At 42.6% G+C, this 24,982-nt stretch overlaps 1 protein-coding gene across 1 annotated transcript in view; it reads left to right on the top strand.

Moving 5' to 3' along the window:
- Positions 1-1,466: 1,466 nt before the first annotated feature.
- ELOVL5 (ELOVL fatty acid elongase 5) overlaps positions 1,467-24,982 on the top strand; it is a 33,951-nt gene continuing 10,435 nt past the window's right edge. The window contains exons 1-3 of the mRNA XM_088530619.1: positions 1,467-1,526; positions 20,425-20,490; positions 22,467-22,654. Coding sequence (XP_088386745.1) covers positions 20,433-20,490; positions 22,467-22,654 — 246 coding nt within the window. The 5' untranslated portion in view covers positions 1,467-1,526; positions 20,425-20,432. The remainder of the gene's footprint in view (positions 1,527-20,424; positions 20,491-22,466; positions 22,655-24,982) is intronic.

The following is a 24,982-nucleotide window of genomic DNA, read 5'->3' as shown; positions in this document are numbered from 1 at the left end:
ACAACAAAAAGCAGGCTTTATTATAGGATCAAACTAAAATTTTGTTCCTTTATTATACACAGGGATTATATTCAAAAGCATTATTATCCTGCAAAGACCATTACTTAGAACCTAGGAAACAAAATAATCCAATTTACTATGCCCACTAATTTAGGCCCGTGGTTCATCTCATTATGATAGTCTTTAATTACACGATCATGTATTTTTTTCCACAGAGGCCTCCTGCTTCATCGCCTCAAATGGAAAACACTCACTTAAGGCACAGCTATTCAGTACTTCGTTTTAACTTCGTTATTCAGTGTGGGGGCTTTATTTGTTGGATGCCTCCCAAAGTCTCCTCTGCGGGCAGCCTGATTAGCTTCCTCGCAGGCTTTCCGACAGCGCTCATCACCGCAGCACGCTTATCGCAACACTTCACCACATGCTATCAAAAACCCCCATGAGGTAACCATAATTTTTCCATTTCATACACACGAAACTGAGACAGAATAAGGTCACCCAGATCCTCCGCTGCCAGGCACCCAAGCGGAGCCGCTTTGTACTGAAGGGCATGCAACATCTCATGGCAACGGGGCCACGCACAGCCAGAGCACAAAATCCCCACCCTTTCTGCAAGCCAGAAGCCGCAGCAACTGGAAACCCTTTTTTTTTTTTACACTCGATTTTCTCTCTTTCTACAAGTGTGTTGATAAAACTAGGCTCTGGGAGCGTGTTCGAAGTGCTGGGCTCACCATGGTGCTCTGCCAGAGGGCTCCACGCACACCAGCGTCTCCCCATGGCCAGCCCCCCCACCGCCATGGTGTCACATCCCCCTTTTGGGGCAGCCGCAGACACCACACCTCAGCACAGCATCACCTCCACCTCAGAGCCAGTCTTTATCCCCGTGATGTCCCGACACGATGTCAGGTCATCCTCAGGGCCAGTCTCCATCCCTCCTCATCCCAACATAGTGTTGTGTCCCCCCTCCAGCTTTCAGGGTCACCCTGTGCAGAGCGCCCACTCGGGGCCACAGGAAGGTCCAGCAGCTTGTCTTAAGCTGCTCCACCATCGGACTCCAACATGGTGCCTGTTCCTTCCCCCACCACAGCCTCACTTCGGGCAAGGCAGCGCACCCCTCCCTCCGAGCAGGATGGGCGGGGACTGACGTGAGGAAAAAAAGAAAGAAAAAAAAAAGTAAGAAAAAAGGAAAATGCTTTTGTAACAACAAGCAGGGCAAACTCAGGGGCCCGCGTCGCTCCCGCCGCTGGCGCATAACGGTCCCGCGGGGCGGCCCCGCCGCCCGCTCCCGAACCTTCCACGCGCGCCGGATTGGCCCCGGCGGCTATGACGTCATAGCGCCCCCCTGCCCAGCGCGCTTCCCATTTGCCCCCAGCACCGCTGTTACGTCACAGTCAGCCCACGGCCGGCGCGGGCCGCGCGCCCCTCCCCGCCCCGCCCCTGCCGCCGCCGCCGCCGCCCTCCGCGCCGCAGCGCGACGCAGCCCCCGCCTGCGCCGCCTCCCGCGCCGGCACCGGCACCAGCACCAGGTACGGGCCGCGGGGCCCCAGCGCAGCGCAGCGCAGCAGGGCCGGGCGGGAGGCGGCGCGGGGCGCGCAACAAGTGGAGCGGCGCGGAGGGCGCGCCCGGGAGAGCGGCTGCGAGCGCGCAGCATGATGCAACCCGCGTCGCCAGGGATGCTGCGCCCGGGAGAGCGGCGCGAGCCGCGCCGGCGGCAGCGCTGCCCGGCTCCGAGCGCGGCGGGAGCCCCGCGGCGCCTCCCGCCTGCAGGGCCTGCCCCGCGTACGGGGCGGCGTGTGCCCCGCGCCCGGGCGCGCCGCCCCGTACGCGGGGCTGCTCCAGCCCTTCCGTTTCCTGGAGGGCTTTGGCCGCGGGCTGCGGTCGGGGCCGGGTACGTGGCGCGTTGCCGCGGGGGGTTGAAGCGCCGTGTTCGTGTCTCGCCTCTGCCCGCTGCCCGGCCGGGGGCAGGTGCCCCTGCGGCGCGGTTTGGCACGCGAACCAAGGCCGCCCCGGTGCCTCCGGGCTGGGCGGGAGCAGCGGCTGCTCCGCTTGCTCCGCGAGGAGCCTCCGGGCACGGGACGCGGGATGTCCCTTGTGGTTTCTGTTCGGAACCGAGCGCTTTGCCCGCGTGGGGAGCGGGAGGCCGCGTCGCGGCCGTGTGTGGAGCCGAGTGCGGCCGCTTGCAGCGTGTTCCCGCGCCTTGAGTGCGCCCGGCTCCGTGGGAAGGTTTCGGCACCGTGGACGGAACTAGGGACCGCCGTGGAAAACGCGGGGAAGGAGCTTGGCCGCGTGTTAGCGATGGAGGAGGGAGCGAGGGGCAGGGAAAATACAGAGACTTGGGTGCTGCCGTAGCCCGTGCCTCGGGGCAGGAAGTCTGTGAACCTACCGTGTGCGAGCGGGGACACCCCGTGTGCGAGCGGGGACACCCCGTGTGCGAGAGGGGACACCCCGTGTGCGAGAGGGGACACCCCGTGCCGAGCCGGGACACCCCGTGCCGAGCCGGGACACCCCGTGCCGAACCGGGACACCCCGTGCCGAGCCGGGACACCCCGTGCCGAGCGGGGACACCCCGTGCCGAGCCGGGACACCCCGTGCCGAGCGGGGCTGCGGGCGCAGGCAGCCCCGGCCGGCACAGCCGCTCGCCAGCGTGTGGGGCCAGGTCGCCTCCGGCGTCGCATGGGGCTCGGGCAGCTCTCGGGGTTGGGCTGTAGATGTGCAAAGCTGCACGGTGAATTTAAGCAGTGAGCTGGAGCTGTCACTGGTGGCCCTACGTGGGTGAGGTTTTCTGGGGTTGCTGCGTCGGTATTAAGCTGCTAGGGCAGAAAGCGGAAACATACCTATTTTTAATACGTGCTCGTAACCAACACTTCAGTTTTTTATGCTATAACCCAGAGGTTTCACTCCAGCCTTTTGGCTTATTTGCAGCCTGAGGATTTTGTCTGTCATTAGAAAACTTCGTAGCTCTAACTTAATACTGGCACCTCCTCGCCAGCAATAAGAAGTGGGCACTGCATCAGGGAGAGCAAGCCTGTGTGTGCATACTCATCTAATGCTCTTTGGCAATGAGAGATGCAGTATCTTACATTCCAAATATGTGAATATTTATGTACTGGATATAGGCTTTTCAGAATAGCAAGTCACCAAGGCAGTTGTTCAAGCCAGAAGAGGTTTGGTAGGTCAGAACTGGTGCTCTGAGGGTATCTGCAGCTGTGTGCAAAGGGCTAGGATTTCCCTTAAACTTGTGGTGCTGGGCTCAGCTTGGTGGAAATTCCAGCTTTAGGAACATAGGAGAGATGCCCCAGCTGAGCTCACTGGGGTTAAGAGAGGCCTTGCCCTTGCAAGCACAGTTGCCAAGTGATGAGACTCAGAGGTCAAGGAGAAGAGGAAAACGCCAGGATTTTGTGTATTAGACTGCATTGCTTAAAGGTACATATCACGTAACTAAGGCTTGCTGCTGGTGGCACTCAGGGATGTCTTTGCAAGTGCTTTTTTTAACTCCAGTATTTGTAGTAAACTAACTTAAGTCTCCTGTTTTAGCAATTGTAGAGAACAGTCACAAAATCACACGCAGTGTAGCTTTCTTGGAAGTTTGCGTAGAGTTTGGCAAGCAGGCTAGTCTATTGTGATGCACATGCCTTTTTAAAATGCAGCTGCATAATGTATAGTGTATTTTATGCACCAGCAATTGATTACATAAAATATCTTTGACCAAAACTTCTGTAACTTGCAACATACCCTATTTACCATTAGCACTGGTACATTTATGTGCTGTCTGGCTGAACTGTAGGCAGATTCACTGCAGCATTTTCAGTTAGTTGATGTCTTTGTTTCCCAACACTACTTTTTCTTGTTGCATGCCTTGCTTCTAGTACTGTGAGGTACTTTGAAAAATAAAATACTTGGAATTCTCTGGTCTAATCTGTTCTTTTCCTTTTGACCTTCATTTTGCGTTGCTTAAACATATGTTCTCTGCTTTAATTCTATTTGTAACTGAACCAAAAAATGTAACTCTATCAACAGAAGTATCGTTATAAGTGTGATAGGCATCCAGGGTGGTCTCTGATATCGGTCATTCTCTTGCAACTCTCTAGGTGCAGCTTTTTTTGGACGTGAGTTTGAATATTCAGATTTTTCAAATGCACAACTGCCCATTTTAGGGCAACTGAACTGGTGCCCAAGTTCAGGTAGTCGCTATGGGAAATCCTGGGTTGCGGAGGGTGATTCAGAGCTGCCTGCTTGGAGAGCAGATGCTGTAAATGACACACAGCTGATAACTGGTTAAATACTTTCAAGAGTGAACAGACCTCATTTCTTTATCTTCCTCATTTTGGGGCCACAGACATTGCAACATCAAACACTTCTGTTTCTGCAGAGCTAAAAAAAACAAACTAGAACAGAGCATTATTGCTCATGTATAGGAGCTACTTTTAAAGCACGGCTAAAATGGACGTTGTCTTTGCCATCGCATCCTCTAACGATCTGTCATTTCAGCAGTCCTTGCTCTGCGCTCGATGAAGCCAGTGCCCAGCTAACACCCTCTCAGTGCTGCCCAGGGCACTTGCCCGAGAAGCAGGTATTATATAAAGCCCTTGTTAAAATAATGTTGCGTCTCTGCATCCTGTGTCCCCTCTCTCCCACTTGGCTGCAGTGCTAAAACTCCTAGGACGTGCTCCTATCCATCCGTGCCTCTTTCCCAGCAGCATGTTCCCGTGCCGTAGTCACGTAGGGGAAGGTTCGGTGGCACTTTGAGTGTCACCTTGCTGCTCGCGTGGAGATGACCGAGCACTTGGCTTCCTGCCTCGCCAGAGACCGGGGCAGCAGCCTTCTTGCTGCTGAGGCAGGAGACCAGAAGTCCCGTGTTTTACAGAGACTCGTCTGCTGGAGTGGGTGTCACTGGAGAGGCCCCTTCATGTCTGAAGAGCCTCTGGGAATAAGCGGGTTCTTGGTGGTTTTTATTCCATGCCGTGAAGGTTTGTTCTCCCACCTCTCCTAGCAGAAGCAATGTTACATACAAAGGCTTTTCATGGTGTTTCTTGCCTTTTTTTTTTTTTTTTTTCCCCAATGGTGTCTCACGATGGGTCACAGGCTACTTGTGCTGCCTGCCTGAAGGTGCCAAAGCTCAACGTAGATTTGCCAGCTCTTTTTAGAGCTTCTGAAGGCACCTACTTATCCTGGTGTTTTCTGCCTGGTGTTTTCTGGGACTGTCTCAGTCCCAGTCCTCTTTTGTTATCTTCTCTCATTGCCATATCTGAAGCTAGCCTATAAGGTTCAGATCTCTGAAGCTACTTTTGATGCATTTGGCCTATGGTAGTTCTCTTGTTTTCCTGGTTTTAAAATGTACCAAAGTATATTTTTCCCAAGATGCAATATATGCTTTTGAATCCTGTTTTTCACTTTGTAACAGACTGAAGAAATTGATGCTTACTGCCTTTCCTATGGAGACTTCAAAGCACATCAAAAAGGGACAGTGATCCCTGCAATCTGTAGCTGTTCTATCATATACAGTATAGTTTCTAATTTCTTTTGTAATTCTTAGATGTGTCTTTAATGATCACAAGGCTCCTGAAGTCCAAACAGTTCATGCATACTCACACTGAAAACCATTTTTCCCCTCAGATGAAAGATCAGGTACACAGACAAATCAAAAAAATATGCATTGCATATCAAGAAGGTACTCAGTTAAAAACTTTAAATTCAAATTATTTTGTTATGGCCTTTTTAACACTGCTTAACTTTGGTATTAGACTACGCACCGATGCAGTCAAGAGGGCATTGCTTAGGCTGATGCCTCTGAAATTTGTATGTGCTGATCAGTAAAAATGGTATTCGTATGTGGGATTTTGAATACACCTAAGGCTATTGCTAGTGTTTGGTAGAACAACATTTATAATTCTGTTCGATAAAGGTATTGCAGTCAGTGACCTGAATTGATTTTTTTTGAATCTGCAAAGCAAACAAAGCAAGCTGCCTTGAATTGTAATATCAAGGTAAATTTTATAGTTGCTGTGGACTGTTTACACAGTGACTCTCTCTTGGATGTATTTAGTGAAACTTATTTTCTAAAATTTAATGCACTGGTTTCTCTATTTGTGAGTTGGCATTTAGTACATACCATCTTCTATGGTAAATAAGAGCACAGCAGAAACATCTGAAGTAGGTGATCTGAAAATGCCTCCCTAGTGCATTCTATGTTTTGAAGAATTATCTTAATTTCCTCGATGAAGTATTCGACTCGCGTCGAACACGGGGCTCCAAGCATTTAGAAAGCTCCGTGGCAGCCTAACAAGTTCCCTTCCTAGGTGTAGCCAGTTCTGAGATGCTGCTGCCTGATGCAGTTGTCACCTCTCCAGGAACAAATGAATCACTATGTTTCTGCTGAACGCAGAGCTGTGGATCGGGAATTGCTCCCAGCATCCCAGCACATCTGGATGTGATGCCTGCCCTTACTGAAGCATTACTGGCTCAGGAGGTTATGCTGGGCTAGTAATAGATTTGTTAATGACCAGCGGCGTATCAAGCAGGCACAAATATAAAAAAAAAATCTTCCACGAACTTCTGTTTACACTAAAGCTCTCTGGATTTAATTAACCCGTGTATTAAAATTTTATACCAAACATTTGGCATTACTCGTGTTTTCCTGAGTAATGGCTTAGGTATGCTGAAAACAGAGTAACTCAGGGGACAAAACCTGCTCATAGCTATAGCAAAAGTGCATTAAAGTGTCCTGCAGCTTTCAGTTTTGTTCTGTGGTTCCTACATTACTGACCAAGCATCTCAAAAAATATGATAATTTAAACAAGGCGACTATTTCTATTCTGCTATCACTTCAAAGTGCTTCTATCTCTCTTTTCTCATGGCCTTGAAAATACTGCTCAGCTGCATCTTCTGTGAGTGGAGAACACCAGTTTTCTTCCTGTGCACAAGTTCAGGTACCTTGCTGCAAAATGGAAAGACATAGACTGGAGTTCCAATAGTACTGTAGTTTTTAAAGAATTTGTGTTCTGATGAATCTTTCTGCAGTGTCACGATTCTTATAGATATTATCAGTGTTAGAAGTGAAGAAAGAAAGCTAACAGGTATTAAGTCATAGAATAACGAGTTTTAGCTTCTTAAATACATCTGGCAGTATTTTGTATCTTTACGCTGTATATTTAGTTAATTCATGAGGGTACAAAATGGCATTGGTGCTTGTTTCACTTATTTTGTTTTACATTTGTATTAATTTTAAATAATAACTGTCACCAGATAATAAATGAAAGTTGTATTATCTGTACTTAGATAGAAGTAAATCAGATTTTGAAGCTCTTAGAAATGACTAATACATTACACAAGGATTTGTGTATTGGCCACTGCTTTTTCTACCAGCCATCAACAGGCTTAGCCAAACACAGAGTCTAGTTCTTGTGTTGGTCCTGTGTCCTCAGGTTTGGTTTAGCTTAAGAGGATCAAGATTTGGGAAAATCCAAGCCTTTTTTTTTTTTTTTTAAAATGTTTGCAGGCTTCACCTCAGGCTTGCTATTTCTAGATGTATAACTTAATCAGGAACTAAGGTTAACCTTAGTTTTAACCTTTTCCTGAAGAATTAAGTCCTATTTCTACCTATTTTTTGGAAATATTTTGGAGGCTTGACCAGGGAAGTCATCTCCAACCCAAATAGAAGCGGAAAGCCTTTACTGTCTTGCGGCTTAAATAACGATAATCAGATCTTTAACCAGTTAGGTGGATGATGTTCTCCAATGTTTAACATTGGCCAGCCCTTTAGAAAAAGACTTATGTGAAAGTTTAAATGTCATGCTACTTTTAGTGCATGACACTCACAGTTATCTAAAAGCGTGTTAATTCAGACAATTTCCATGGTTAATTACATGGTTTTGACCAAGACCCATTGCTGGAGGACCCATTGCTGTGGCAACGGGTAGAAGCCCATCATCGAACTGACCCTTGCTCTCAAAGACACCGTAACAGTTATGTTGGCATTTTACTGTATATATTATACTGTGTGAATGCAGAGCAGCAAACATTTACAGCCAGTGCCTAATTCCTGTTTGTTCATTTCCCTTTTGCAATGCAGGCATGTAGTGCTCACTCCTAATTGGCCATAAATACTGTAAACTGGTACAAATGCCCATATTTTTTGCCTCAGATTAGGGTCATGTGTGTATTTATCCATCAGATCATGCATTTGTCCCTTGGTTCACCACTGTGCAAAGGCCTTTTATTATGTTGTTAAGCTTTACATTAAACTTGTGATGAGCATGGCTTACTGCATTTGTGAAATTGTATTGATAGGTAAAATGGTTCTACTTGCAACACAGTTCAGAAATTCCCTTTATTTATTTATTTTAATTATTACAATGTGTACAATATAGTGATGGAAAACAAGCTGTTAGTACAGCAGACTTGATCACTCACAGGTTTTTCTCCATTCTTTTAGTAGGCAGAAGTTGAAAATCCTGAACAAATTTCACATAACTTATGTAGAAGGCTTGAGCTGTTTGTTTCCTGTCTTACAGTTGGACTCCACCTTGAAGGTCTTTTCCAACCATAATGATTCTGTGATTATTTAATTCTGGCTTCTGTGACCCCCACGATCTTTAAGTGACATTTACTTTTGTGATGCTCTGATTTGCACCAGTTTGCACAGAGAGGCCGCGTTGGGCCCTCGTGGCTGTGCTCGCCCGTCCCTGAGTCCATGCTGCCACCAGCCTCGGTACCGTGGGCTGGGACGTCTGGGGCGGCCATTTGGGTGGGTGACAGAGTTCTGGAGCAGGTTGCCTGGAGAGGCTGTGGAGGCTCCTTCTCCGGAGACATTGAGAACCCACCTGGAGATGACCCTGTGCCGCGTGCTCTGGAGGGCCCTGCTTGACAGGGCTGCATGGACAAGATGATCTCCAGAGGCCCCTTCCAACCCAACCCAACCAATTCTGTGAGTACAGGAGACGTGCATAAGGTGTCACTAGGAGTATTTAGAGTGGGAGCCCATCGTGTCATGATGAAGAGAAAATGGTAAGCGAATGAAGAAGTACTAGTACATGGAGAAGCCTTGTCTGTTCTCTTGGGAACAGAATACACCCAAGTTGGCCAGCGTGTTGCAACAGGGGTTAATGCCCTAGTAAGGCATTAGCTGCTTCCCCCAAGGGCTTGTAGGTAAAAAGTTTTGCATTTGCAGAAATTTTAGAGCCAATAGTGTCATCAACTGGATATACCACATATCATGGGAGTTTAAAAGATGTTAGTTTTCTCCTGTCATTTTGCAACCTTTATCAGGTTCTTGTGTAATTCTGAAGGCCCTCGTGTCCAAGGCGGTGCTGGATTTTTGCTTTTACTTGACAAGTTGCAGAACCCCTCCAACTTCATTACCCTTTCTTCTGCCCTTTCAAAAATCGTAATCATCTGTCTTTGAAGTAAACAAAAGCAAGCTGAGGGTCTGACAAGGCCTTGCAGAACAAAAAAAGCATGCCTTGTTTTTTTTTTTTTTTTTTTAATCTTGTATATTGATTTGTTCTATCGCCGCTGCTGAGTGGTTGCATTAAAATACAGGAAGAGATCACTAATGTTATTTTTAAAAGGTTTTATTATTATTATTATTTTTAAATTCACTGCCTTATTGGCTTTTTCCCTCTGCATTCAGTACAGAGGTAAAATGGATAAGATATTCAAATATAAACCCAAATTGAGCAATAACAAAGCAGTCATATTTTCAGTTGTGTAGACTGAATACTTTCTGATTTTATGAAATGCATGTCAGGCTTTAATGCACAACTACAGGTGACTGTTTTATAAAACAGTTCAGGTTTGTAAACCTTTTGTATCTTAATTTATGTTTCAGAGGTGGTTACAGAATAGATTTGAGTCCCCAAAGACGCTCTTTCTAAGAACACAGGGATTTCAACAGTTTTTAACCATCATTTAGTAAATGTGAAGAATAGTAATCTCTGAATGACATATATTGCTTAGTACAGTATTGTCTTTGAGGAGGAGATGATAAAAAGGGCAGGAATACCACTTTGTGCTTTTAGCCTTTACCATATCTGACTCTAAAATCCGGGCACATTAGCATGGTGGATCTTTATTCTATGTATCCCATAATGTGATAAAAGCATTGCTAGGAAAAAGTCTTACCGCTGGAATTTTCTTTTCAATATTTAAAAAAAAAAAAGGCTAATGAAAGAGGTATTTTGGACAAGAATGTCTTTTGCTTTTATCACACATTAAACCTAGAGATGGTGGTTGGACACCAGAGAAGGTAACCTCTGCTGCAAGCATCAATAAGAAATTTTGCTATCCAAATTGTCATTCGTCAGCATAGTCTGTAGCATGTACAAAAAAAGGTGCCCTTCCAAATTTAAAGATTTAGTTTTGCCTGCTGAACATTTTTTAACGTATTGCCATTCATATAACAGATGTGCACAGAGTTTTACTAGAGAGGTTTAGGCTCTGTAGGCTTTTCTTCTCACCACAACTTGAAGAGTTATTTTAAAAGTGTAGCTAATAAAAACACAGCTTAATTCTTTCCCATCTTTCACTCTTTGGCAAAATATTATCACTCATAAAATTCCTTGTAAGTTAGTTTTTCACTTTGCTACAAGTAGCATAGTAATGAAGACTATTTCATTTTAGATGTCTAAATCATTTTCTAATTATCTAGCAAAGTGTTTTTCTTATGTAAGAAGTTTAACTATGAGCTCTGAGCAACAAGTTAAAGTGCTTGACATTATCAGAAAGTCAAATTTCATGTTGGAATTTTGTCTTAGGCTGTTGTATTCAAGATTGTTCCAGATCACTGTGGTCTTGCTTTAAGACTGAGAACAGAATTTATAAATATCATCTCTGTCTCCCAAGGTCCTTAGCTGCAAGCTGATCAGCATGTAGTAGTAGTTGTCAGTCATGTTTATCTGAACTCCTCTTTAGCTTTTCATTTTTTATTTTTCTATGTGTTTACTTTCATCAACTCCCTATTTCCTTGGAATATTTTTTGTTGTGGCCAAGTTAAATAAAACAATTCAAGTTGCTGTTTTTGAAGAAGTCCATCCGTGTGTTTTTGTCTCTTGGTAGTTAGGCTTCTCTTCCCTTGCATTCTGTGCTTCGCAGCTGTTGTGGATTGGGACCATCCTTAGTGCTGCCTTTTTCAAGGCAGAACCAAAGTCAAGCGGCCTAAGAGATCATCAGTTTTCTTGGTGTTTTGCCCATTTCAGCTAACCTTTTTTTTGTCTTTTTACAGTGCAGTAATCTCTGTTAGCTCCTGCTGCTGTGATGATATATGAGAGCTCTGTGTAAGCTTTACATGACATGGATATATTCTGTATGGCCTTTTGCAGATTATATTTAACACTTCTTCTTTTTTTTGGCTATGCCCACATTTTTCGCTAGAATTATTCCTGTAAGTAAAACGGCATAAAATGCACAAAGCATTTTATTTTGGCCTTATGTTAATGACACTTTAGAATTCTGCTTTAAAAAACACACATCTTCCTTTTGACTGTGTGTTTCCTTCCTTTCCGCTGCCGAGTGCAGAGCTGTGACCAGCTGAGGCTGAGCAAAGCTCATGACATCTGTGCTGCCCGAGCCGCGTGTCCTCGCAGCTCCCTGCGCTGTTGCTGCTCCTGCAGTAAATCAGACCTGTCTGAAAAGTAATTTTCTTGCTTTGTTCGTGGGAGCTGCATAAATTTTCCCCTGCTTCCCTTTACGTCGTTGGATAGGGAAGGACGAGTGAGAGGCCGCCTTGTGGCAAGATTAATTTTCCCCGAGTTACGAACTGCCCCTGCCTGATGCTGGATCAGCTGTGGGAATGAGTGAGTTGCACAGAAGGTTCTGTTGCGGCAAAAGTTTGAGAGGAAACAAAATCATTTTTTCTGGAGTTTCCTGCCTGACTTCTGCGGGTGCCCACATTTCTGCTAGTACAACCTTCCCTGTAGAAAAACAACTTGACAGATGCAGGATGTTGAGACAGCAGTTTTTCCGCAGTGATCCATTTAAAGACCATATGCAGAGACAGTAATAAGACTACAGCAAGCCCTTACCACCAAAATATTTTCATTTAATTGATTAGTTTGGTCTTTCCCTCCTTAAAACGGACAAAAAATACAAGAAATGGCCCTACTCCTTCAAAACCCACCAGCTTACTCAGTTGTGAACTTCTGATACAGAAATGTTGAACTGGCTGCATGTTGTTCTAAGTACTAAATTTGTACGTTAAGTGTTGTGGGTGTGGGTTTACAAGGTCGATACACACCTCTCTCTTTCATTTTGGTAATAATGTAGTAGTTTATTCAGGAGCGTAACTGATTCAGGGCATTGCGTATCTTTTTCTGGGTGCCCACCAGGGAGTTTCACTTGACCCATAGCGCTCCAGGTGCTACCCCATGCACACAGGTAAGTACTTAACATGCTGTAACTCCCCTAACATTGACTTGTTTCTTTAGGTGTTTTTTTTCAGTGTGATCTAGTTTTCCCAACATAAGTGATCCTCCAAAAGGTGTCATTTACCCATCTCTGAACTCCTGGGCTGTATCTACTACATATCTTAGCAGGGCATCCTAACTTTGGTTCTGTGTGGTACTGCATCTCCGAGCTAGTCAGCATTACGTGGTCCAGCATTACTTTTGTGGCTGTTGCCTTCAAATCTTTTTATGATCTTTCTCTAGCTTCTCAGCTTTTTATTGGATTACTATATCTAGCCATCACATGAACCCCAGATAACCTCCTTATAGCTAATCCTGTTTACTGGATAACTAACTGCACACTATGTTTTCTTGCCAAGTAGTTAGCTTCAAGCTAATAAATACACGGAGTTATAGATACACCCTATACTTTCAGTGTTATCCTCAGATGTCCCCTGCCTTCAGGCTTTGGCAGAGTGTTGCTTGGAAGCAACAGCGTTTTTGTAGAGCTGATTTTTGCACATCTCAGATGGTGCTGCTGCAGGATGTTGGATGAAATCGAGGTTCATATGGCAGAACCACTTCTTTTGTATCTCTTTCTGTTTCTACTCCTTGCTTTTATCTTTATTTTGGTATGGAATTATGAGATATCGGTGTTAAATGGAAGCTTGCACGCTTGAGCTGTGCTGCTGGTAGTGGGTCCTGGCAAAGATCGCACGAGCCTGGGCTGCTCTGTCCTTTGGACCCGTTGCCTGTGACCCCAGCAGCTCTGTGCTCAGCAAGTGCCCTGCCTGCACCCTGCTGATTTAGCTGCACCCAACCGGTGGAGGGTCTGTGGGGCCCTTTGGGCCAAGGGTGGTCAGTAAAATAGGCTGCAGGGACTGCATCTTTATTTTCTCTTATGGAAGTCGACATTGATTAAGCAAGTTGCACAAGCAGAGCAAGAGGTGTCCCTTACTGTAAGGAGAAAGGGAGAGGAGTTTTGCCATCCTTTTTGCAGGTGACTCGGGAGCCAATGAAGACCGTAGTCCCTTTGGGTCCCTGTGTACCTGTTGCTCTGTTACTTTTCTCAACTCTCTCTTTTGCTTCCCAAGCTTCTTGTGGCTGGTTTGCTGTCATGAGCTCCAGCTGGCAGGGTTTGCTCCCCTGCAATACCAGAAAGCTTTTGAAAGAAGGAGAAAATTTTGCATTCAGGCAGAAGGTTTACCAAGTGCTAAAACAGTGTCTGAAAAGAAGGGAGTTGAGGCAAAGCTGTTTTAAGAGACACTGTGCCTCAACTTTTCTTGGAACCTACTTTGCTACACGTCTATCCTCTCTTCTCTTTCCTGTTTTTAAAAATAAGTTCTTTAAGTCCCAACAGGCAGTCTTCTTTGTGCAGTGTCCTTAGGCATTTCTGTGTGGAGCGCTGTTAGAAACAAGGCGATTGAATGGACTCGCTTGCCCTGTCTTTTCTTTCCCTCCTTGTTTTATTTCTGCAAGTACTTCTGCAGTGTGTAGTTTCTTGAGGTAACTTCACAATATTATAAGCTGGCAACCGCAGTGAAGATTCCAGTACCACAGTTGGTGTATAAGCATGTGCCGCAGCTGGATTAAGGGTATCGCCTCAAACGTTAGATTTCAGGAAAACACACACTCTTGCAAAAAACATTTTACCAAGCACGGACAGGCACTGGAGCTTCTGCTCCAAGCACATGGGAATTTTGCATCCTGAGAGAAATATTTCCAAATGGATGTTGCTTCCATCTTCCTGGGGTCAGGAAGTGGTGTATTTATTTACATCTGCCTACTTTCAGTATTTCAGTGGGTGTGTGTTATTGGTTGTTTCCAGTCTGTTCTTTCTACTTGACCATCATCCTTGGTTTTCTTCTTTAGATTGAAGCTATTCCATGTTAAAGCATATATTATTGTCCTAATCCTAGGACATTCAAATTCTAGTTTGCAATAGCTTATATCTTTTGAAAATGTGAATAAAACTGCAAGGATGTAGGATTTGTTTTATATCACTTACCTGAAGATGCTTACCTTAGGTTTAATGAGGTAATGGACATAATTATTCCAAAAACTATTTTCTTTTTCACATTTCTTTTTTTCATTTGTTTCTGTTAGAACTGTTGAAGCATTTTTAAGATAATTATTACGTGCATAATTTTCTTTATGTATGAAGTTGTCTATTAATGAAGATATGGAGTGGGGGGAAAAAAAGAGGAAAAAGTAATGGCAAGAAATTATCCCTGTAGTTATCTAATCCTTTACCTCCTTCCCTTTCAAATTCCTTGAAGAAGGTTTAACTGTTCAAGGCCAACTCCGCCACTTCCCTGAGTTTCATGCAAGTGGCTGCATATGTTTTGTACCGGTGCCAGGCCAGCCAGAATTCTGCATTGCTTCGCCAGAGATACAGCTGCAAAATAAAGCTTAAAAATTCCTTATTGCATTTTGATAAACTGCAAAATCTGCTGTGCTCATGCCTCACCTGGTTCCCCCCCATAAAATAAATGCACTTTCAGATCAATACAGTTATTCTCGACTGCTTTTTATCGCTGACATCAAGCTCGCCTCAGAGTTAAAAAGGGAATTAAAGGGAGCAAAAGGCAATCTGGTGCTGGGGCAAACTGCAGGAGAAAGAGTTTGTGAAAGGAGCCTTACGGATTTGGAAGTATGAAGGAGAAGCTGGGCAGCTTTGGTGAAGGGGCAGTAAGGTGCCGACAGCTTTGCTTATCGGTGCTGTCTTCTGGGCATCAAGGTTGCTGTTTCAGCAGATTTGCAAGATCAGCAGCAGCGTCATTGCTGTAGTCTGGAGGATGGAAAAGAGGGGTTACCTCTGCTGTTGTAAGGACTTGGGAGCATCACTTTAACTAGAAAACATAATTCAACGTTTTCAGAATCATGCACCTAAAATTAGGCTTCCAGGTGCTGAGTTAATGATGGAGAAAGTGGCTGATTTCCAACAGCAGTGAACAGGAAGTCTCATCTAGGTACCGCTCTACCTAAGAATCTGGTAAAATACTTAAATATGTAGTAGTCTTTTAATCAGGGAGTAGTGGTATACCTTGCAAGAGCATGATATCAGTTCTTATGGGATGTATGAAAAACTTTTATAAATCAATAAATTTCCACAGCAAAAATGCTTAATCTTAGATAGGTCTTTATTTTCTGCTGCCAGGCAGAGGAGCCATTTACGCCTGGACCAAATTGCAGAGTAATGTTCAATCTTCCTGCCTGCCATATATTGTATATATGAGTGGCAGGTGAAGCACAGTGTGTATCAGAGTTTATAGCACTGGAAGCAGACTGAGAAAGCAAAATGTTCTGTGGACTTGCAGGACACCCTACTTAACATTTCAAAAACCTCCTGCACTTTTCTGTTTTGAAAGGCTGATTTTCTGTGATAGGGCTCTATCTTACTGGATTCTATTCAAAATTAAACTTAGGCTTTAGATCATTTTGTGTTGCAGAACTGGAAGTCCTATTATTAATGGAGTAGTTCTATGAAAAAAAAAATCGATGGTGCCTGGAGACATTAAGAGTTTTTAAAGTCTAAAGATAGCTAAAGATGTGATCCACTATATTCGTTACTTCCTTAAAATAATACTACTTACAACATGAGGACAAAGGCCTAGTGAACATCCTCTCATTATGCTTCCCATTAATATCTCCTCTTCTCCAAAGAACTGCTTTGTGCTCCGTCTCCTCTTCCATCTTATCATCTAAGTACCTTGGATATCAACCAAAGGAAACTGAGGCAGCCGATGTGTGTCAGGCCAGTGTCATGATGCCCTGCTGCCTGGTAAGAGCAAATTGAGAAGGGAGGTGGTCTTTCTGGGGTGGAAAGGTGTTTCTGTTTTGATGTGGAAGGGCCTTTTTCTCCTTCTTCCCAATGCTCTCTAGCTGCCGATGAGAACTAGCTGCTTTTCTCTGCTGATGAGAACTTCAGCCTTCCAACTTCCACAGCTTTTCTAGTTAAGAGCTCTGTTGGGTAGAATCTCTTGGATTTGGTGTTTTTACATGATGGCACTGTGTGGCCTTCTCATGTGCTGGTGGATCCTGTATGATGGTGTTTGCTATAGCTCAAATTTTCACACTATCTAAAACACATTTTTTGATAGACTGGGTGGTCACCCATCAACATGTAGACTTCCTAAATGTAAGTAGTATTGCCAAATTTTGACCAAAAGCCTATGAGTAGTTTGCATATAGTTCTAATGTATTGATATTTTTGAAGAGTTTCAGAACAATTTCAGATTATGTATTCAGTAGTATTCTGTGATCTTGACCAGAGAACCAAATTTTCTGGCTGAACCACAGTCCAGCGTGTGGTTATGCAAGCCGGAGTTCTCACACGTGCTTCGATTCTTAACTTGAGCAGAAATAGACTGGGCACATCTCTGAGTTTCATCTTGTTAGCAGCCATTTATTTCATAGTTATTTAATGGTTATTTAATGCTTTTTTGTTTTGGTTTGGTCTTAAGGGATATAAACATTTACAACTTTTGACATTACCAGTCATTGCCTTTCGGTAGATATTCAAACTCTATGCACTTATTGCTCTAAAAAGGAGAGCTGTGAAAAAATAGGAGGTGGTTTTATGCTACTGGACATTAGAAGAAGAAAGTAATCCATTTGACGTCAGTGAGTTATTTGGGTTTACTAACATAGTGTTTGGGCATACCAGGAGAGCATGAAAATTCCATTGCATTTTTCAAAGTTTATCTGAGGTCTGCTTTTATGTCTTTCAAGGTGAGAGCCTGGGAATTCTCAGAAGTCTTTGGTATGCCTGTAAGAAAGAATCTCCAGCATCTGTTAAAACAAAAGAGAATTTTGTTGCATTTTGTTTAAATATATATGTATTTTTTTCTGGGATTAAATATTTGGACCTTAGGGAGTAAAAGTGCTTTGTAGTTACAGGCCCAAGCGCTTGCAGATGCTGATCCGTCCTGCCCCAGTGTTCATAGGCGCTTGCAGATGCTGATCTGGCCTGCCCTGGGCTTCAGGGGCCTTCCCACATTTTAAAAATTGTGTAGGAGATGGGGCAGTTTATTTTCAGTCCAAGGCAGAAAGGCAGAGATAGTAACTCCAGCTGCTGGATTGTGTTCTTTGCTGTGAAATGACTTTTGCTAGATAAAAAAGAGTAGCTGGTTACCTGTTCGTACAAGTTCTAAGCTCCAGAATTTCCTCCTTTTCAGTATGAGGAAACATACTGGTCACAATGTTTCAAATACCAACTGGTTTAAATTTTCTGGAAGTTGATGTTCCTCTGAATTGGGAAGCTATTCTAATTAGAAAAGGACCCTTGTAGTTGCTGCAGTTGAAGCAGTATTTAATGTTGTGTAGTTATTGGCAGGAGACTTGATGCATTTTCACATGACCCCCTCCAGAACAAAAGCAGATTGTTTCACACTGTTTTTCTGTTATACAAATGAAATCCTTTTGAAACAACTTCTTTTTCTGCAAGTTTTGGAAATCAACACCAGGACTAGTTTCCTCCACTGAGTCTTTTATAATCTACTATGTGATAATATTGGAACAAAAGCTGCTTTGGAGTAGCAACCTTCCAAGGTGAGACATTTGCAGAAAGCTTTCTGTTTTGGAAAGGGCTTTGCTTCCGGTGTGTGAAAGGATTGAACACCAAATTTCATTCCTTGCCTTCTCATTTAGCCATCTTTGCTGTAGGTAGGCATGGTTTGTTTTTGCTTCCTTAGCTGTACTCATGTCTGACTGTTATAGGGTCCACTGAAGGATATATACAGTAAGTCAAGTTATAGGAAGTGAATTCAGTTCATATAACTTATTTTTTTGGATCTCATATTACAATCTGAAGTCATTTTCCTCAACGTGTGAAGCTGCATCAAGATGATGATGATGGTCGAGTGAGGGAGCAGAGTTGCAGAATTAAATCAATTGCTTTTGGATCAAAGTAAAAACTGACAGAACGATTAAATAGAGATTTGAAACAACACAATAAATCACCAGTTGGGGAGTTCTTCTCCTGGGGTTATTTATTAGCTGACAGATAGAATATTTTCCACAGCAATCTCCTTTCTCCCTCCTCCTTTTCCTCGAAAATTAGGTACTTATTTAGAAAAAGTCTTCCTGATGTTCATGCATCTTATGTAGGTCTTGATACTAAAGCATCATCTTCTCAGCTACTTTGCATTGTTCCTAGAATACCAGCCTGTCAATGCTGTGGACATTCACCCGCTCACTCATAATTTATGTGATCTACTGTAACCAAAAAAATGTGTGTTCTTGTGAAATATACCCTTATTTTGACTAGGCTCCTTCAAAACTGGCATATGAATCAGGCTATAAATACTCCAAAGCTTTAAATGCTCCAAGTTCTTGTAATTAAACTCTTTTGTTTGGTAGTTTCTCTGTAGCCCAAAACAGTCAAAAGACTTTGCATGGGATGTTTGAAAGGTCCTCTTCTGAGTAGCCCTAACCACTGTGGAAAGGATGGATTTGGTGGTGCAGCCAGAAACACCTGTAAACCCTTGGGCCTCATGATTTAGAGATGTCGAGTTATGTGAAAGAACAAGGGAATTAAAAGCAGATATCCAAGTAGGTTTGGTTTTTCTTCACCTGTCGGGAAGCAGGAGCTGCAGGGAGGTTGGGGCTCTGCTGGGCACGTGCTGAAGCTGAGGTGGCTCCTTAGCTCCTGCCAAGGGTTGAGCGAAGGGTGGCCAATGTGACGTGCTGGTGGCACCTGCTTTCCTCCTCCATTTCCCTTCTTCACTGCTGGTGGGGTACAAAACCTTGCTAGGCTCTAAACAAGAGATGTCACTTCCAGGTGATGAGTAGCAGTAGAGTTAATATTCATTTAACTTCTGTAAATCAGGAGGCAGTGTTTTTACAGGTCAAAGTGGGATTTTTATATAGCTAAAACCAAAGAAAACATTTGTGTTCTTCCTTGTTGCTAGTGACTACATGTATACTTGCCTAATCATTGCACTTTTCAGCATGGGTGTGTTGGCAGCTTACGTGGTTTCCTGTATTATTCTGCGTAGCTAAAAAGTGCTGCTAATATTGCTACTTCAGTGGGGGAAACACTGATAGTGAAAACTATTATATAAAACTGGGATAAATTATTGTAGTGAGTACAGCACAGCTGTAACAATCTGAAGAAGCTGGAAGGAATTCTAGATGGAAAAGAATTGGAAGACTTTTTTAATCGAAAAGAAAATGACTGTTTCTCATAAAAATTGTTTTGTGTATAGTTGGTTCTGCAGTTGATTCTGCCAGCATTGGAGAGGATTGTTACTTCCTTCCTGCTTAAACCTTATAGGGGTACAGCAGATTTACATGCTGCAGTGTACCAGGTGCTATCAGGAAATGCTGGCTTGTGCAAGGAGGTGATAGATGGCACTTGAATCCCTTGACTTTGGTGATATTTGAGTTTTACTTGGCAATGTTTTCCCGTTAAGGACGTTCTGCAACTGGAGCCCTTCATGCCACAAATGGCAATTTTTCCATCCTTGCCTCTGCAACTCTCTATATCATTCTGTAACGATTGATCTGGTAGTTTTATGGGCTGTTAATCATAGCTGTAATCAGTAACTTATTCAAAAAAGTGATAACATAGCCAGTTTTCACTTTTCCTTCCCTTTCTCCTCTATAGTCAAATACAGCAGCTAGTGCTGCCAGCTACATGAGGTTGTTTGTTAAAATAAGCTTTTTAATGCCTCTAAGAATTTTGATATGATTTTTTTTGAGGTCCAATCCCCCTCTTTGTAGAAGGATCTTGTGCAAATACAGGGGGACATCTTAACTTTAAAATGCAGAACAAAAAAAGAGCTTGAGGTTAATTTGACTTTAAGTTTCTAGGGGTCTAGATCCATGATTAAATGCTTTGATGGGAAATACTACTCTTATGTCAGTGGCTTTATGAGGCTAGAAAAAGCTTTCTGTATCTGACACATGTTAATAAGGACCAGTCTATATCTGCAGTTTTTATCCTGTCATGTTTTCTTTCTTAACCCTAGCAGATGGTATTCACATGATAAAAATACTTATATGAGCTGAATAACTATTTTTCATCTTTCCATTTCAATAGGTTATAGAATGGAACTTCTGGATAAAACAATCAATAGCTACCTTGATGTTTGGCTTGGACCCAGAGGTAAGCTTTTTCTAAAACAAATAAACAAACAAAAAAGCTTCTAGAATTGATATTAAAGTGCAAGTACTAGACAATTAAGAATAATTTCTTACACTGATTTCTTTTGTGACTGCAGAGCATCAGGTTGTGTGGCTCTATTTTCTACACACACACACACACACACACACATTTATGTAAATAAAAACGTGTACTCGATGCTGCTTCTTGATCTTCTGACCTGAAGAGCTTCTGATTTTTTCAGCTATGACAATTATAGACTCTTTTATTAACAGTTCAGTGTCAGTGTTGTTAGCTTTACTGAACTGCTTCAATCTTTGTGGGTTTGTCTTAAACTTGATAAGAATTGATATTAAAAAAAAAAAAAGCCTTGTTTGAATTTTTACTTGTTGAAGTAATATGCATTCATATGCAGAGCTGCTCAGGAATTTTCATTCCTGAAGAACATGGAATATTTGGAAAGTACTGATCCTTTGAAACTGCCCTTTGGCTTTGAAACGTGCTTCACTGGATAAAGGATCACGAGTTCAGAACAAATTCAGGTCAGCATGAGGAAGGGAGAGGCCGTGGAACCAGAGTAGGTGATGGCCTCGTGGCCAAGACTCCCATCTAGGATGTGGATGGTGCTGGCCCACGTGCCAGTTCTTCCCATTCTGACCAGGAATGAGTAATTTTCCTTATCCTGTATGCAGTGTGCACAGCTAAGCAGTATGGGGTACCCATGCCTGTATTTTAGAGTGGCGTGTGTTGGGTTTGTTTTTTTTTTTTGTTTATTTTTTCCTCTGTTTTAGTCCTGTCTTTCATAGCCCTCTTTACTCTCTTTCTTCATGTGAGTCAAACTCCTTTGGTTGACTTGTTCCTTGCAGGAGAAGTCCTGGCATGCACTGGAGAAAACCTGCTGTCTTTCCAAGTGTGTTTTCTGTTTGCTTTTTGTTGTTCAATGCCTTTGTTGTCAGTGTCTTCATGCTAAACCTGTTGAAGTTAGTCTGGATGTTGTTATATAACTTTCCCTGTGTTATATAAAATCGTATGCTGGCATGATGGTATACTCTATATATTTCGTATCTTGAAAATATTGAACCATAAAGGTAGCATATCCAAACAATTCCCAGAGTTTCTTAGCTGTTTCCCAACTCTGCATTTTAAGGCCTTGTTCTTGCGCTGAGGATCCACATTAGACTCCTTTATAAGTAAGTCAAGACTGTACATGCCAGCAATGCTTAAGCTCAATTATTTTGTGGTTTGATAAATGTAATTTCTGTCCATCTAGTGACCTTTAGTGAAAGGAGTGAACCACTCTGTTGTCACTGTGTATTTGTTGTTAAACACAGTGGCTTTGCAGAAAAGCAGAGCATATTTTTCTCAAGTGTTCACCTAAAATGTTCTCATTCTGAGTAGTTTACATGTTTCTTTATGAGGAATTTACATGATGGCAACTGGGCTAGTTAGTCACACTGGGCTGACTGCTTTGCGTTTCGTGGCTGGGGCAAGGAGTTTGAATTCAAAATTTGCTGAGTAGCAGGTACATAGGTTGGGTTAGTACTAACATGTGGTAGACTAGGAGATAATTGTTGCTAACATCTGCCAGTGACCATGAAACTATGCAGTTCCCTCTTAGATTTGACTGTGTGAGGAAGTAAGGAAAAGCAAAAAGGGTGCAGATGTGCTCTTGGGAAAAGTTGATTCAAGAGAATCAGAGAAGGGCAAAACTTTCAAGCTTTTCTTTAAATTTTTTGGTATTCCTGATGGAGGAAGCCTGTGAATGGTAGTGAGTATTTCAAAATAGTAGTAATAATTTATGAATATCGTTGCAGTAGGAAGAGGATTATTTGTATTTTCTTCAGCAGTTGTGTAACTAAAATCTTACTTGTGAAAGTTGTTCACAATTAACAATTCAGCATTTAATAAAAATATCTGCTGTTGTCCTTCCCCTTACAAAATCTAAGTGTTTGCATTTTTGTGTGTTTGTTTTGTTTCAGACCCCAGAGTAAAAGGATGGCTTCTTCTGGAGAACTATTCACCTACCTTTATCTTCTCAGTGTTGTACTTACTAATCGTATGGCTAGGACCAAAGTACATGCGGAATAAACAACCATTCTCATGCAGGGGTATTCTAGTGGTCTACAACCTTGGACTTACACTGCTTTCTCTATATATGTTTTATGAGGTAGGAGAAAGGGTTTTTTGGGGGATTAATTTGCAGTATCTGTTTTAATTACCTTGTCTTACGTTAAAAATTGTATGTATGTTGTCCTCCTAAACTTGGGAAAACCTCTACAAAATGTTGCAGTGTTCTTTCAAGTTCACTTCTCAGAGGGGAAAAACCATAGTTATTAAAGTTGATGCAAAGTTTTATTTCATACCATTCTTATATGTCTTAAACATCTATACAGAGCTTGATGGCAAAGTTTCAAATGTAACTGTCTTGCTCAGTGCAAGGAAGAGCAGCTGTCGTGATCTTTCAGCCTGAACGTTATATTCTTTCTGTAGCTCCTCCCTGTCTAGAGCATGAACTTAACTGGATGGCTTTGGTTGATTGCATAAAGTACTTGGTAGGAAACATCTTGTTTTTCAGTGCAAAATTTATTTATTCAAATGTGTTTAATCACACACTTGCTCTTAGTATTTGTTTCACCAGCCTTGAAATAGCTTCTTTTGTGTCCTCCTACTTTTGCTGAAACAATTATATCAGCACAGTTTGTGATTCATCTGTTTTTGAAAGTTAAAAAAATACGAGCATTGAAACATGTTTGTAACTTCCTTAGTTTTGACCTGGATTTTCTGTTGATTTAGGCACTATAAACTTTTCCACTTCCTGTAAAGTGACTTAGCTGTTCTTAATCAGAATTGTATGTTTCTGATTAGAGTGAAAAAGAACAATTATGGCAGTATCAATAAGAATGTGGTCATCAAGTATGTTACTTAAATGTACAGAATATTCTGACTTGCTTTTAACCAAAAGCATTTGACCTTTTTGTAAGGAGAGGTTTCATTGTCATCATGAGATTATAAATAGGAACTAAAACTACTAATCTCTTTTCTAGCATTTGGTTGCAATTACATGCAAGCTGTAATTCTTCCTTATAGAAAGTTGGCTCTGTGATGTTTTACAAGGTGAATTTTTAGATAGCATGTGATTAACTTATTTCCTCTACACAGCTGAATGTCTAGTCAAAAATTATGTTATTGAATTGGATTATAAAAAAAAATAAGTACCTCATTCTTTAGGGTAAGCAGTTTTGTTTCAGTAAGTACTTAGAACAATTTCTTAATTTGCTCATTTTTTCTCATGTTCTCTCAGGATACTCTAACTGAGTATGTGTGAGGAAATGTATACAGAATTTGTATATCGATATGTTCAATTTGTCACAGAGTGGTGTTGCTGTAAACTTCCTGAGCAACTTCTGCCTTCTGCAGTTTTCAAGTGTAAACATTTCTTTCAGTTTGGATAAAACTCTCAGTGTAGCCAATCTGTTTTTCTTCAGTACATTGAATAGTATTCAGAGTTTCCAAATAGAAATCGTTTTAACATTCTGCCCTGTTACAAAACATGCTGATAAATTTAAACAATAGAGAAGATCTGAGCTGTTGATCTTAGAAAGGTCTTTGTATATATAGGCTTTTCTTGCTTATGTTGAATAGGTTCCCAAGAAAGGGCTATTTATTGCATGCTGAAAAACTCCTCCTACTCGGAGCCAGCTGTATAGCCTTTATATTGTGAAAGAATAAGACAAGTAAAATACAGTGACTGCTAAGGCTCCTGCTTTCTATATAGAGAAACACTATACCAAAATGTATGTTGCATTTAATGTAACATTGTCTAGTGGAAGTGTTCTCTAGCATTGTTGAAAATATGCTTTCCCTTTATAAATGGGAATACAAAAACGTACAGCATTATTAAAGTCATGATAGTTGCAAGAAAATGTTCCCATGAGATACTTTTCACTGTAGGCCACATTGGGGTGGAAGACCACGGGATATGCTCTATTATAACCATGCTCTACTGCATCCTGACTTAGGTAGCAATAACGTGCTAAACTTGAGGGCAAATAATGTTTGGTAACAAGACCCCAAGCAAATACCGACATGCAGGGATCCTCACCAACAAGGCACTAGGCCCATGTATGGTTTCAGGGTGGAAGCCGAAGGCTGAGTGCCAAGGTAAAAGTTGGCTTCTTCCATCTTCTTTTCCAACATCTGGATGAGCATGAGCCAGCAGTGGCCCAGGTGGCCAAGAAGACCAATGGCCTTCTGGCTTGTATCAGGAACAGTGTAGCCAGCAGGACCAGGGAAGTGATTGTTCCCCTGTACTCAGCGCTGGTGAGGCCACACCTCAAATACTGTGTTCAATTTTGGGCCCCTCACTACAACGACATTGAGGTGCTGGAGTGTGTCCACAGAAGGGCAACGAAGCTGGTGAAGGGCCGGAGCGCAGACCTCATGAGGAGCGGCTGAGGGAGCCGGGGTTATTTAGTCTGGAGGAGACTCAGGAGAG

Source organism: Tinamus guttatus, unplaced genomic scaffold (genome assembly GCF_059628265.1).
Source record: "Tinamus guttatus ecotype Peru unplaced genomic scaffold, ASM5962826v1 Tinamus_guttatus_pri_ptg000383l, whole genome shotgun sequence".
Lineage (NCBI taxonomy): Eukaryota > Metazoa > Chordata > Aves > Tinamiformes > Tinamidae > Tinamus > Tinamus guttatus.
This window is presented reverse-complemented; position numbering and strand designations above follow the sequence as displayed.